A 14990-nucleotide genomic window follows, 5' to 3' on the forward strand; every position below is an offset into this window, starting at 1 on the left:
TGCCTGACTTTCCATCTTTTATCAATTTTTTTTTTCATCCTTTCTCATAGCTCCTCACAAGAAGAGAAAAAAAACACTTTATTATCTGGGAACGGACATTTTAAACTAGTCTATACCTGCAATAAAGGAGACCATCTTTGCTTCACCTGTCTTTTATATAAACTGAATACAATCTATAAATTGAATAAAAGGAAAACATGTTTTGAGACATAAATTTAAACTCAGTGCATCATCAAAATCTAAAAAAGTGACAATAGAAAAAAAGCAGTAGTCATAATGTTTCCTTTTTAAAATGTTTCCAATTTCCAGCGGCACAGCCAGCAGCCACACCCCCTCACGGCCTGTAGTCTTTCAGCTGCTCATAGAAACCCGGGTTCGGACGAATGGCAGGTCTGGCTGCTTTCACCAGGGCCAAAGCAGCATTGAACGCCAGTCCCTCTCTGGACATCAGGTACCCGATTACTATGGCAGCAGAGCGGGACACTCCCGCATTGCAGTGGACAAGCACCACTCCTCCCTGCGGCCAAGAAAACACAAGGCAATGATTATAAAGGCTAAAATACAAACCAAAGGGCACACACACCTATTCATTACAGCCACTTTTTACAAATTTATTTAGAGAAAACAACATTTACATCTCATGTGAAACAATCAGAAAGGCGATATCATTCCTCGAATGAGACTGTCAGCGCTGATTTTACAACAGCCTATAAAACTTGATTACGAATCACAATAAATGGTCCTATTGTTCATTTTTCCATTTTGTGGAGCTATGCAGTAAAGCAGCAGGGCTGCTGACCCCAGTGCCAGGCAAAGTCATTCACTTGTATCAATATACTGCAAAATGTCTTCATTTAGCCTTTACCACAGAGCTTATGATATACTGTTTCTGTGCTGTTTTTTAACAGAACATCATACAGGACAGGAATGGAAACAACAAGATCTTTATGATCTTCATTGGGCCCAGGGAGAAGTTCTTGTCAAGTCAAAGTCAAGTTTAAAAAAAAAAAAAAGAACTTTACGGTCATCTCCACTATCCACCATCTCCACTGTATGTAAGTATACAGAGAGACGGAACGACGTGGCTCCAGTTTAACGGAGTACACAGAACAAAAGGCGCACAGAATTTACATACATAAATACAAAAAATACATTATAAAAATTTTAACTCTAAACCTAAACCTAAGTAGACAAGATAAAACCATATTAAAAGAAATATCGTGCATGTAGCTGCGAGGTACACAGAGCACAAACGCACAAGTAATGTAAAACACACAAAGTGCAGTGACAGTACACATACTGCAAACAAATAAACACAGTGTTAATTAAAAAGTTCACAGTACACAAAACATCCTGAAAAACGGAATAGCAAGGAAATATGTATAAATAAAAAAATGAATAAATTAACAAATGGTATATGTGAAATGGACACAAATGAAAAACAATTGTTACAAAGTGCGGAAGGGTTTCTTTACAGGGATGTAATTCAAAATAAATATATAACTACGGACATAACAGAAAGGGGAACTAATACATGGGCACACAAGGCATGCACTTTACCTCTGCTTTAACTTGGTCAATAAACTGAGAGGTCTCGTGGAAATATGAAGTGATGTCAGTTTCTGGCAGGTCCAATATATTTAATGTTTTATATACAAACAGATCAGGGGAAATGTTTTCAACACCATATCCGACATTTAAAATGTGTGAAACCTGAAATGGGAAGAAAATCATCAAACAAGAAAAAAAACATTAATTATATAAATATTAAATAAATCTAGTTACTGCATCAGAAATATGTAGTTTACTTAACTCACCTTCAATTCTTTCAAAGTGTCTAAATCATGTGCAACATCCTGCGAAGCTACAGAAACACAGGATATGCATAGATTATATGACATCAACAACCATTCTTTCAACTTTTGTTTTATTTAATAATAGTTCAAAACTAACTTGTTAAGAAGACTAACTGCTGTTGAAATGCAGTTATTCCTCATGGGAGCTTGTAAAATGTTAAAAATCTTTGTTGTACTTAAACTATCATTTTTACTTGAGTGCTGCAAAACATCTAATCTTATTTATTCATTCATTCTTCTAACTCACCAAGGAGCAGGTAAGGCTTGATGACTCCAACTTGAAGATCCAAACTATTATCCTCAATGTAACCATACGCTCCATCTGGCTGCCCGCCATCTTCAACAACACACAAATTAGAACCCTGCCACGTTTCGATTAGTCTCTTTCCACCTAATGTTGTCACCTGGGTGCACTGTTTTTTCAGGGCGGTCTTAGAAAATGTTTTAATTTCATTTGCAAGGGACTGCATTGCGTATGTATGGATGTTTAACAACGAAAGAAAGGAGAGGCGGCCCAAAAAAATCCTAATAGCCAATTATTGATTATTACAATATTGGTAAATAAACCAGCATATATTTTTATTGCTATCTAATGAAAATATTGCCACCTAGTGGTTTGGAATACAACATATGGATTAGGACATTTGGAATGCAAAAACAGCTAAACTATCTGGTAAACTGTTTTTGCTGTTTAGTAATTTTATTTTCTTGTATTTGAATAATGGAAAGTCTTTGTAAAAACGATCAGAAAACAACGCTAGTTACGCCAAGTAATACATTTTGTCGTGTGTACACCGACCAGCTGCCACTGACAGCTGGGCCGAACGTGACGCAATTAACAACCGTGTAACGCGGAAACGTCTAAAATGCACATGCGCAGTAGGTAAATAATCAGACGCGACAAGTCAGTACAACAATCTCGGGTTTACGTTACGTTGAAAGTCTAGTTCATGCAACATAAAGGACCGCATTACTACAGAAAACGAAACAATCAATTCTCAAAAAAAATCCTTAGTCTTCATGCCGTAGTGTGTCAGTACAACGCAACGCCACCTCACGCCCCAAAATATGACTCATTACCACAGCGAACCACAAAGGCGGAAATGGCGGCAGCACGCGTCACGTGACAAGCCACGTGACGCGCGGGTGTCGCAGGAAACAGCCTCGTTCTGAGGATGAGGGCAACACCTATAGAAAACAGGGAGACGGCCGGAGGGTGGTCCGCTCTTCACTCGCCTGTTTACCCGTAATATGGGTGAATTCTAACACTAAAAACGCCCGGGCTATCTTATTTTCACCATAAACACTACACAAAAGGGTAATTCTACCGTTTTCTCCATTTCGTGACGCGAACGTGAAAGGCGGCATGTCGAAGGGTGTGCTGCAGCCGAGCCAGCAGAAGCTGGCGGAGAAACTGACCATCTTAAACGATAGAGGAATCGGGATGCTGACTCGCATCTATAACATCAAGAAGGTAAGGTATGAGAGCGGCGCAGACCGCTTTTTCGAAACCAAAGGACTGTCTTAAATTCGATGTTTTGCCGTATGTTTGCTTTGCGTTTAGCAGCAATAGCAGTGAAACATGACTGCGGCGTATATGAATGGACAGGAATGCAGTCGAGGCCCTAGAAGGCATGTTGTTGCATCGGGCAGTGACACCAGCTAATCATCACGCTTTCTGGGATGTATTTTAATGCAGTACTTAACATGTGTTGCATGATTTCTTCTTTTACTGACCTTTATTCGCGGTGAATGCCCTATTAGCTACGCGTATGACAGTGGGCTTCGTCGATGCAGCTGCAGTGATAGTAAATGAAACAGTCGTGTTTATTTGGGTGCCATAGTTCTTCGTATCATTTATCCAAATTCCTTTAAAATTATCCACAAAAATGAAGTAACTACAATGAAAGAAATGTAATATTAATTCGCTTAACTCGGGACATGAGTTTTTATTTCTGCTTTGGACACATTTAGGGGGTCTGCATAAAGAAATAGCTATAGCACAACTCAATGATTGGTGCCGTGGTGATTTAAAACGTATCTGTTTAATTTAGCACTACATTTGATATTATGGTATGATTGATTGGGACAAATTGATACTGTTTAGTTGGTGGGGGAATATGTTATATATTAATTGCAGTCGGACAGTGACTAACCGTCTTTGTCATTCTCATGTGCAGATGTCAAGAGTAGATTAAAGAAAAAAATCTTTCGGGAAGGTTCTCTATTAAAGGTGCTATGTTACGAAATCAGTCATAGGAACAAAATTGAGGCATTAATGGCATTATCCAAAGAAATGAGACTGAGAGCGTTTTCTAAGATTTACAAAATACTTTTTGTATTATTATTATTTGTAATTAATTCAGTTGGAGCTGTCCGTGCTCTTGGGTACTGAAATGTAGAGTTAAGCGGAGAGGACAGATGGTGTAGGAAATGGATGCCTTACATAAAAATAAGATGTTATATTTCCAGGAAATCTTTTTATGGCATGGCAAAGTTGTGTGCATAAAGAAGCTGAACAGTGTGAGAGAGCTACTTGTGATTAAATTTGGCACTTACCCTTTCCTTTTGGCATTGTGAATAATAGTGTTGTGCAGTCATAAACAAAGTATTTTGGGCCGCCATGTTGCTTGACACAGAGCAGCAGTAGTTCGGATAATCCTCAATCACCATTTGCTAAAGTAAGTGTCAAGTTCCAGAAGAAATTTGTTAACCAAGAAGATTTGGCCTCCAAGGACCCTTGTCACAAAGACGTTCTGTTTGTGCTTTTGTTCTCATTTTTTTTCTGTTTTCATTTAGTCTAAATCTGTTGAATGGTTTTGGGTTGTCTGCATTACGCTCTGTCACTGTGATTTTAAAAACATTGCAGTGATTGTGCCATCATATTATTTGGCAGTGGATGTATATTATAACCAAAAGCATTTTTACTCAGATGTCATAACATGGGTAGGAGGATGGCGTAGTGATCATGTAAGGACTTGGATTTGAATCATGGTGGCTGTCAGTCCAAAGATGAGTCATGCTGTTGTACCTTTTGAGAAGAAAAGTTTCTCTGATTTTATCTAGTGAAATTCCTAACTGTAAAAATGTAAGTCCCTTTGGGTATTGACTGTTTGAAATGAATATCAGTTTGTTCCTTGAATTTGCGGAACTGAGATGGCAGTGCTGGCTGTTGTCAGCTACAGCCAGGATATAGGTCTCGGGCAAACAAATATTTCCTAAGGCTGCTGGTAAGGGATGCATTCATAGTGTTTTGTAATTTCCACTCAGGAACATCGGGCCTCACTTTTGATGTTTTAGGATTATTTATACAGATGCTTTTGCCCAAAGCAACATACAGATGAAGATCAGATTAGCATGGTTAGCCAGTCCCAGGAGCATGTGGGGTCAAAGTCCTTGCTCAAAGGGTTAACAGTGACACCTTTTTTGCCTGGGGACTTGAATTGACACCCTTTAGATCATGGGTGTAGGTGGTCACACTGCCCCGCTCTTGTGGTCATCCTGGCTGGGGTTGTTATCATTTAGGGGAAACATTGAAGACTTATGAGCAGTTTTATCCATTATATTACAGAAATACCTGTTTGTTTTCGTACACCATATCCATAATAGCCCACTTGTGCATGCTTTGTGGCTCATTTGATGATGTCTCTGTTCTGTTCCATTTTTAAAAATTTGAGTGTCTTGTGGATGTTCTATCAAGTGGAATGTGTAAACTTGTGTTTAAATGATTGGCAGACCCTGTTGCTAGGCAACTGGCAGGCACAGACCCAAACACCAACATAGATACTCTCAAAATCTGGGTTTATTAAGCTGCGTTAAGGGCTATGAATAAATAAAATGAACGAGATCTATGCATAAACTCTTATGCTCACTTCAGTAATAATAGTAAGAAAGTATGTAACAGTTACATTTAGGGCTGCACAATTCGGAAAAAAATGTGAATCACGATTTTTTTGCTTAGAATTGAGATCACGATTTTCTGTAACAATTTTTTTTCCCTCAAATTAAAATGTTTACTGCACTCATTAAACTGCAAAAGGAAACAAAATATGACTCTGGGAAACATATGATCGATCAAGGACCAACATATCAACTTCTGACAACAGAATGGAAATGCTCAGTTGACCATTCAGTTAGGGTAACCATAACAGCCATGTCAATAGTTCCAGTACCAAACGTGCCAGTGGGGTACTTTTTTGGCAATTCGGGACTTTGGGGTGGGAGTTGAAATGCTTTCTTTTTCGATTGGTTATACAAATAGCCTGCATCTGAAATGCAATACAGTGGTACCTCAGTTGTCGAACTCATTAGAACTCGAATTTCTTAAGTCGAACCAACCAGTTCGAAAAAAAATTACCTAGAACTCGATCTGAATCTCAGAAGTCAAACCGTGAACGCCGACCTAAAGATAACTTGTACGCATGGGGAAACAAGGGGTAACGCTTCAGTCTCAGCCTCGCATTCACTGTGATAGCATCGTGCATGTTTACACTAGCTGAATACATATATTTAGACAGTAAAAATACATTTAGACCATGATAGACAGTATTTATTATTATATAATAAAATACATTTAAAAATAAAGATTTCTTATTCATTATTTTAATATTAATAATAAACCATTATCCATCCATCCATCCATTTTCCAACCCACTTATCATATTGGGTCGCGGGGGGTCCGGAGCCTATCCCGGAAGCAATGGGCACGAGGCAGGGAACAACCCTGGACAGGGGGCCAGCCCATCACAGGGCACACTCACACACCATTCACTCACACAAGCACACCTACAGGCAATTGAGGAACTCCAATTAGCCTCAGCATGTCTTTGGACTGTGGGGGGAAACCAGAGTACCCAATACATTTTTTTGGGGGGAAAATTCGATCAGAACTCTAACTCTTTAGGATTTGGTCCGGAGTTCTGGACGGATTCATTTCTAGTTCTGAGGTACCACTGTACTACTGCCATCTTGAAAACGGTTGCAAACTCCGAAAACGACAATAATGAAGTAAAAAAATAAATAAATAATAATAATAATGGGTGTGTGGATAAATGAAGTGACCCAAGCATTAATTATGATCTGATTGGAAGAACCAGAGATCAAGACAGCATAAAAAATATATAGTATAATATACTAGGACAGCACAGTATTGGAAAATTTCTAAGTATTGAAATGTGATTTTGTTGTAATAAATATTGGGGTATTTATAAAACCAAAAAAGGAGCTCAACATAAATTCCTCACAAAACCATCTAGGAATGATTTAAACAAGCAAGGATGAAAATTATTATCATTCTCGGAGAACGCATGCAGCACTCATGCAAAAGCATCGGAGGTAAACTTTAAACTGATATTTATACATATACTTAATCTTGAAAAGATATAATAATTAAAATAGTGAAAATTGAAAGTCATCTGCAGTGAAATGTGGAGCAAAATATATATTTGCTGAAATGTAATTGAAACATTAGCTTCACAGTCAAAATAATTCATATAAGCAAGCAAATCATCTTACTAGATCTGGTGGTGTGGTAATTAAGTATTTAGCCTCTTCAATATTTATCATTTGGTGTCCAGGTAACAGGGACTCAAATTTCATTTTAGAACAGTGCAGAGCCATAGAGTATAAGAATACCTTTGGATACTTTTGGAGCTGACTTGGCAGCAACTCTTGGATAATTATTTAAAGCACAAGATGCACTTCAGAATATTTGTTCTTTGCAGAGAATTTTACAAAACAGATGTCTATTAGATATCCTGCATTCAGATGGCATTGTTTTATTAAATTTTAATTTTAATGTCATTGTTCTCGAGAGTCATATTTTGTGAAATCAAACGGCCACTTTTGTTTTTGTGTTGATGTCAGAATAGTGTGAGAGTGATCTTTTCTAGTCTTTGAGTTTTGACACTTTGTAAAACTGCAGTTAATTCCTTTATTTAAAATCTTCATGAGGGATGAATTGACTTGAGGAAAGGGTGATGCTTTTTTTCAGCTGGAAAAAAAGACCCCAGAAACTTCCTGTCAAGTCTTTGGAGAAGGCTCAGTGGAGAGATGCAGGATGTTCTTTCTTATCTCATGTGTAAGGATAAGGGGTAATTGGTCAGGGAGGATCAGAGCAACCCAGTTCTGGTTGGATTCATCCGCACTTGTAGTAAATTTTAAGCTCAGATGGGAAGATGAAGCGTTTAGTTCTGGCCTAAAGGCAGTCTGTTCTATACTGTCCTTCCTGGCCTTTGGGACCAGAGGGTTTGTGGTTCAGCTTCTCTGAGCTCTGCTTAAAGCCCACCAGAAGGCCCATCCATTCCTCCAGTGTGCGTCTGAGAGGAAATGGGACCGGCAGCTTTGTCCCCGATAGGGTGGCATCCATCAGAGTGACCCTATCAGCCGCATATCCTTCCCGCTCTGTGGCCTTCCTGTCGCACCGCGGCGCAGTAAAAGTCAATCACAGCACTAACAGGTTTCAGAACCAGCAGCCATGTTCACGCCGGATTTTGGTTCAGGCTGCTACTTGGGGAAAGTTACGCTTATTCTGTCGAATAAGCCTACAAGGTCATCCGTAATTTTACATGTATAGCACAGATAGCATATAATTTTTTAGTTACTCCATCCAATCTGGAACAATGAACATAAAATGTAATGTAGACTTTCTTGAGGATAAGTGATTGTATGTTAGGAATTATATGCATGGTATGCCACTGCTACAGTTTAGCCAGGGGTAGGGGAAATCATATTGTAGTCCTGTTGTAGTCCTTTGTTCTATGATGTGCTTAAGCTGGTATTGTTCTAAAAATTTATTGTATTGACACATAAACTGTTAAATCCAAGTGATTTCATACAGTTGTCAGCTGTAAGACCACCGTGTGTAGAATTGATTTATGAGTAGGGTTGTGGTTTGTTGTTGGCGAGTCGTAAATGCTTTAATGGAATTTTAAAAGCCCTGTAGTGATTTTAAGAACGCTTCATGCTTGTAATGTGTTCTTCAACTGGTACCCTATAAGAACTTGCCCCCCCTTTAAGATAAACTCCAAGAAAACGTAGGGGGTCTTGTGGCAGTGACCTGAACTGGAACATAAAAACTTCTGTGCCTATTCTGTATCATATTTTTAATTTACATGCTTGTTTGGTTGGTTGGTCGTTTGTTGGCACTGTGGATTTCATAAAGCTTTGTCTTATTTCTGATGCCTTAGGTTTAAGGTAGAATTGATGTACGCATGTTTTTGACTGTTTTTCTTTTCTGTTAATTGTTATTTTTAAAACTTTCTCTTTTTAGGTTTATAAACAAATGCACCAGCCTTGATTGAAGCGACTGTATTGAGTTCCTTTACCTTACTTGCATGCTGCCGTTGTTGTCGTTGTAGTTGTTTGTTGTTGCTGTTGATCCTGTTCTCCTTACTAATTGCACACCCTTTGACCCTCTTGAATGTAGACTTTTATGCAAAAAAAAATATCTAAATTTCACCCTGTCCCTCGAGGTCAGCGTGTGTGTGTCTGCGTGCGTGCGTGTGTGTGCGTGCATGTGCATTAGCTGTTGGAACAAAACTAGGCAGCATAAATATAAATCAACATGACACCTGATACATGGCTTCCATCTGCAGAGAAATGTGGAGGAAATATATATTTGTTCAAATGCAAAAAAAGAACAGCGGCTGTAGCATTAGTTTCCCAAGCTAACTGTCTTTAAACTGGTACTGCATGATAGACATTGGCAACCTGTGTTCATGTGTAATTTTCTCTCTTTCTGTTGCAATGCCTCCCCCAGCAAGGACAAGTTTGGAAGGTTTGCACAGTTTTCACCTTCCCTAAACCTCAATCCTCCCTCTCCCTGCCCCCCACCCCTGCCTGCCCGCCCGCTCTCTGACCAGCATCATGCTCCATGGCCTCCCTGTGTGTAATCCACAACACTGTCGCAAGAGCTTAGACACCGGGCCGTCCAAAAAGAGTCTCAAAGTATAAAATAGTGGGGGCGGCTCCCTTACTGTCGTCATATCTCTCAATAGATGGAGACTTATTTATTTTTGCTATGAGTTTATTATTGTTGTATTGGCTTCTTTGTTTCCCCTGTATGTTTGTGTTGTTAAAACCATACTGAGCTTCCCTTGAACGTTCAGGATTGAGTTTGCGTTATATTTGTTTAAATAAATGAGATAACGTGACATCTGATTGTGTTACTGGCACATTTCCTCTTTTTTTAGTATTGATAATTTTCTGTGTTTTAAGGCTGGTTTCTTAGCATCTTTGTTGAGAGTTGAGAGGAGAATAGAGAATTCAGAGAATTTCAGACCCCCTAGTCATTTATTTGAATATTTAGAGTTCTAAAAACCGACAACAATGAAGTTCTGATAGATTTCTAGTGCATGCTTAGCCAAAAACACGTGAAAGAAAATGACGATGACCCAGGGGATCGTGAAGAAGTAATATATAACCTGCCTGACCATTTGACGGGTTGTTCGGCAGGGTGAGGCATGCTGGCCCTATGATGGCGCTCATTTGCACACGGGCCTCCTTAATGTGAGGATTGGGCTGGGCCAGCTGGGCATCAAGGCAGAGTATTTGTCATTTTCCATGATTTGTTTTTTTATTTATTTTTTTAATTTTAAGAATATTTTTCCACCCACAGCAATATGATGAAAATAACACAGTAGGTCTTGAAACCCTCTTGTTTTAATTCTGAACTTTTATTATTATTATTATTATTATTATTAGTAGTAGTAGTAGTAGTAGTAGTAGTAGTAGTATTACTATTATTAATCCCTGTTCCTTTATCGCTCTGCTTTGAGTATTTCAGGATTAATTATTGTATGTGCATGCACAACATCATGTCAGTCACCTGACCACAATGCTGTGCCTCAAACGCATATCTGCTTACTATTTCCAGCTCCTCTGTCAGACATCCACCACTCCAAAGAAATCCATCCTAAAAGACACAACTAAAAAATAGCCAAAACCAACCACTTTTTCTTCCTGTAGGAGTGAGTGTGTTTTCATGCCTTGCTGAGTGGCACTAACTGGAACCTTCCCATGCAGCACCTGAGGAGCTGTCTATCTGACTGTCTCTTTCCTCGACTCTTTCCCTGACTCTCTGACTCTCTTTCCCTGACTCTCTGACTCCCTGGCTCTTGGCTTTCTCTTTGACTCTCCCTGACTCTCATTGCATTTTCCAGCTGTGACAAACTCCCCACACTGTCTGCTCATCACGTCACCTGTTCACCAAAAACAAACAGACAGCTCTGTGTTTGCTCTCTGCCAATATACTGTCCATCATGCAGCTTTTTTGCACACCATGCCTTGTTGGCTGTAGCATTTTTAGCCTGTCTGTGTTCTGTCTGTGCCTTTCTCTCCCAGGCGTGTGGGGACCCCAAAGCTAAACCCTCCTACCTGATCGACAAAAACCTGGAGTCGGCTGTGAAGTTTATCGTCCGGAAATTCCCAGCCGTGGAAACACGCAACAACAACGTAAGTGACATCTCTTCCAATTTTGTGCATAATAATAAATCTGAGTATGGGTTATATAAAGATGAACATTTAATTGCCAGTCCTTGTTTTAGCAGTCAGCCTAAATGTATTCATTTATAAGCATGTGCTATGAAGAATAATACATAATAATGCTTACTGTTATTATTGCGGAGCCTTGAAATGGAATGTGTAGTAAGACTAGCACCTTCTGGAGTAGTAGTGAAAGCCCCAATGTGAGGTGGACAGAGTTGTTTTTCTGGAGTGTGTGTGCTTGTGAGACTCTCACAGATCACGGTGACTAATGGTGGCCTGCCCTGGCACACTCTGCTGGGCCAAACACACCCTGTGCTGTTCACGCCTGCTCCCTCCTTCCAGGGGCCGCGTCAGGCCCTCTGCCCCGCAGAGCGACGAGAACACCAGCCAATCAGATAGCTACGGCCCCTCAGGCCTTTTATTTCCCTCCGATATGCGTGGCACGGCAAGCCAGGAGGGTCAAAAAAGCTAAATGCGTATAATTACAGATAACATTCATCTTTCCTAACAGGCACAAAGCGATTTGTTCTGCATTTTGGGTACTTGGGGATGCAGAATAATAATCTGTATGAAATCTATGTAAATACAATGCTTTAAACATATGAAAACAAAATATCTAAATGTTAAGACGTCTTTCATTTTAAGTGTCGTTTCATCTGGTGCAGGTTCATTCTAGCCTTCAGTGTTTCTTTGATAAACCAGTGAATTCTGGAGATTTTACTTTTTGTTTAGTAAAGGGAGCAGTTACAGGTATGTAGACATTGTGTGGTCCCCGCGTTTAAAGCGTGTACCTTTGGAATGTGGGCGGGCCTTTGCTGCGTGGGCGGCCCCAATACATTCCTGCTGACTGCAGCCACCTGTCACAACACCTTGCCTTTTATGACACTATGCACCTAAAAGCAGTGTCCGTGTAAATCCGTATGCCCTCTGTCGGCGGGACAGTGCAACGGTATTGCAAACAGGAAACAGATGGGAAAATCGGAGTTTTTATCCAAAGTATTTTACAAACGGAACATTCATTTAGAGTTGTCATTAATAATCTTTTTAATTTAATGTCATGCATCCTCATGATTCCACTGTGCTGTAATTGTCAAGTGTATTTTGGTCTGTCAGCAGTTCTGGTCGCCTCCCTTGTCTCTTGAAATGTTTTTGTTGAAATGCTTAAAAATTTAATTTCTTTTTTTCCTAACATTCCCTTTTTGGTTCTTGTGTTTGTAGTAGAGGTGCTGTTTGGAATGACATTGTTCTGCATCATGTTTAACTGTCTTTCTTATTTTGTTATTTTTTTTTTAATTTGTTTTTGTGTTTGTTTTTTCCCCCAATCTGTTTTATTTTGCATGCTTATCTTGGCTTTTTCTGGAATATTCTTTTTGGTAAGTTTGGGCTCCCCAGAGTGCCAGTTTGCTTTAAGTGCCAATCCTTGTTTCTGTAGTAGTTATCTTTTTTTATTTTTCTCACATAAGCTGTTTTGTAACTCATTCTCAAGGACCATGCAGAGGAATCTAAGAATTACAAAGCAGAAAAGACACAGCTTGGTACTTAAATATTTCACGGATAAAGAAAATTACGTAATCAAAAATAGGTCATGGCCTTTTTTTTTTCCATAAAAATTTTAACTTACATGAAATATACATGAAGTTTTGGATGTGATCTGTTTAGATTGTGATGTCTTTCTTAGATCCCTCAGTCCTGTGTTGCTTGATTACACATTTGGTTATTATGCCATCATACTGAGCATCTCATCTCAACATTACTGCTAATTCAAGGAACACCGCTATGTACAGCAGTACCTTTCAGTGAAAAATAGCATGTGCAAGGAATTCAGACTTCAAGGTTCTGGCTAATCAGACATTTCTGTCCACCATCTCTGCCGAATGTTGTGATTTTTACAAAATTGAAAGAATGTTTAGAGGGATTTTAAATGTAACCCTCTTTTTGTTAAAAGTAATTCCAAGCTTGCTATTTTTCTTTGAATAGAATGAAAATAGATTTTCAATAGCTATCACACAGATTTTTAGAAACTTAACAATGTTACATCAGAACCATTTCTTAAATTAACCACTCAAGCCATCCTGACTATAAGCTGAATAACACCAGACGGAAATGAAATTTCTAAAAACAAAATATCCATCATACTAATAAATTCCTCTAATTAGTGACCTATTAACTTTTTCAAGTGTTCTGATTTAACTTAAGAGCTTTGTTACAGCTTGGTTTTTTATCAGAATGTTTAATTTATTGCAGAACAATTTTAAATAAAATTTTGGCTTTGTGTTTGAATCTGAGATTTTCCTAACCATACTATATCAACTAACTGTCTTCCAGAGCAAATATGCACTGACTTGAATGTAATAAATCTTTAGATGTATTTGCATAACAGCTTTTTAGAAGTTTTTTTTTTTGACAAAGTTCAAAAAGGATGTTACTGACTTTTAATCTGTGTTGCAGTACATACCATAATAGGTCGTGTTCATGACTCATCACTTCAGGGTTGTGGGTTTGAAACACATGAAATTTAAGTGTATTGGTGACTCTAAATTATAGCCTGTAGCGTTTGCTGTCATAGAGCAACAGTCTGTTACAGCTGAATCATCTGCTCTTGTCAAAGATGCACATCTGTTGCAAGTCAGGGTAATGCCCTGAGGTATCTATATTTGTCATTGCAAAACATTTCCAAATCAAAAGGCTGGTTCTCATCAGCTTAACTTCCAGCAGTGCACATTTGTTCTGGTGTAGATTGTAGAATAATGCAAGAAATTGTCAAAGTATTATCAAAAGTGTGTCTGTCAAAAGTGGAAGCAGGGTTCCCATGTTTATCAGATATCTCCCTCGTTTTAGGTGTTTTGGTTTGTAAAACGTCTTTTATTTGAGGCTCAAGCACTTTTACTTTAGTGGGGCTGTGCAGACAGTGAGGGATTTTCGTTTTATGTGCTCCAGGGTTGAAGGATGATACCCATCCCGGCATATAATGGTCATTGTGGGAAAATCCGTGACAGACCCTCCCTTGAACCGATTAAACTGTACTAGCTATCAGCACAGGCACGGAGGTGCATACATGCCATGTTTTATGAAGATGGCTTTTAAGAGTCGACAAATAATGCAAAGTATATAAAACGGGCTCTCCGTGCTTTGTGAATGTTTATGGGTTTCTCTGGAAATGGGTCACACGGACCCCCCTAATGGGCATTGTCCCCTGGCTCATACGGCTATCAGAGATGGGGAGGTGTCAGCCATTTTGGCACGGGGAGAAGACCCCAACATGTACAGACCAAGTGGCCCGGTCTAACCTAACTGTACTCTGCACCAGGATAGTTGCATAGGATAATCAGGGTTTGGGAACAACGAATTCAGTCTGTGGGAGTGTGTAGAAAGACATAGAATGAAAAGCTTATGGTGAACCCTTGCTGAAGACTTTGACATGAGTTGCCATGGTTGTGAGCTCCTGATGCTCCGCCTGTCTAACCGCTGCCACTTTCTTTCCACAGCAACAGCTTGCTCAGCTACAAAAAGAAAAGTCAGAGATCCTTAAGAATCTTGCTTTGTATTACTTCACTTTTGTCGATGTAATGGAGTTTAAGGTAAGACATCCATCCTCCACTGCACATACGGTGTACTGTATATTGAATTACAATTCAAAGAGTCAACATT

At 39.1% G+C, this 14990-nt stretch overlaps 2 protein-coding genes across 10 annotated transcripts in view; one reads left to right on the forward strand and one right to left on the reverse strand.

The window, feature by feature from the left end:
* On the reverse strand, window positions 1–2959 carry dusp19a (dual specificity phosphatase 19a). The gene is made up of 4 exons (XM_023801667.2): window positions 2104–2959; window positions 1818–1864; window positions 1561–1713; window positions 1–517 (listed from the first exon to the last, which is right to left on the reverse strand). Exons 1-4 carry the CDS (start codon window positions 2324–2326, stop codon window positions 335–337), a joined length of 606 nt encoding a protein of 201 aa, XP_023657435.1. The 5' UTR covers window positions 2327–2959; the 3' UTR covers window positions 1–334.
* A 73-nt stretch (window positions 2960–3032) lies between these two features.
* The window catches only part of nckap1 (NCK-associated protein 1), a 29080-nt gene continuing 17122 nt past the window's right edge, over window positions 3033–14990 (forward strand). For 2 of the 9 annotated variants that reach the window (XM_072700667.1, XM_072700672.1), the window contains exons 1-4: window positions 3033–3330; window positions 9616–9633; window positions 11199–11309; window positions 14828–14920. In XM_072700667.1, coding sequence (XP_072556768.1) covers window positions 3223–3330; window positions 9616–9633; window positions 11199–11309; window positions 14828–14920 — 330 coding nt within the window. In that variant the 5' untranslated portion in view covers window positions 3033–3222. Of the gene's footprint in view, window positions 3331–9615; window positions 9634–11198; window positions 11310–11343; window positions 12716–14827; window positions 14921–14990 lie in introns of those variants that run through there. The other 7 variants (XM_072700668.1, XM_072700673.1, XM_072700670.1 and 4 more) reach the window with 6 other exon arrangements.

This window comes from Paramormyrops kingsleyae, chromosome 16 (assembly GCF_048594095.1).
Source record: "Paramormyrops kingsleyae isolate MSU_618 chromosome 16, PKINGS_0.4, whole genome shotgun sequence".
NCBI classification, from domain to species: domain Eukaryota; kingdom Metazoa; phylum Chordata; class Actinopteri; order Osteoglossiformes; family Mormyridae; genus Paramormyrops; species Paramormyrops kingsleyae.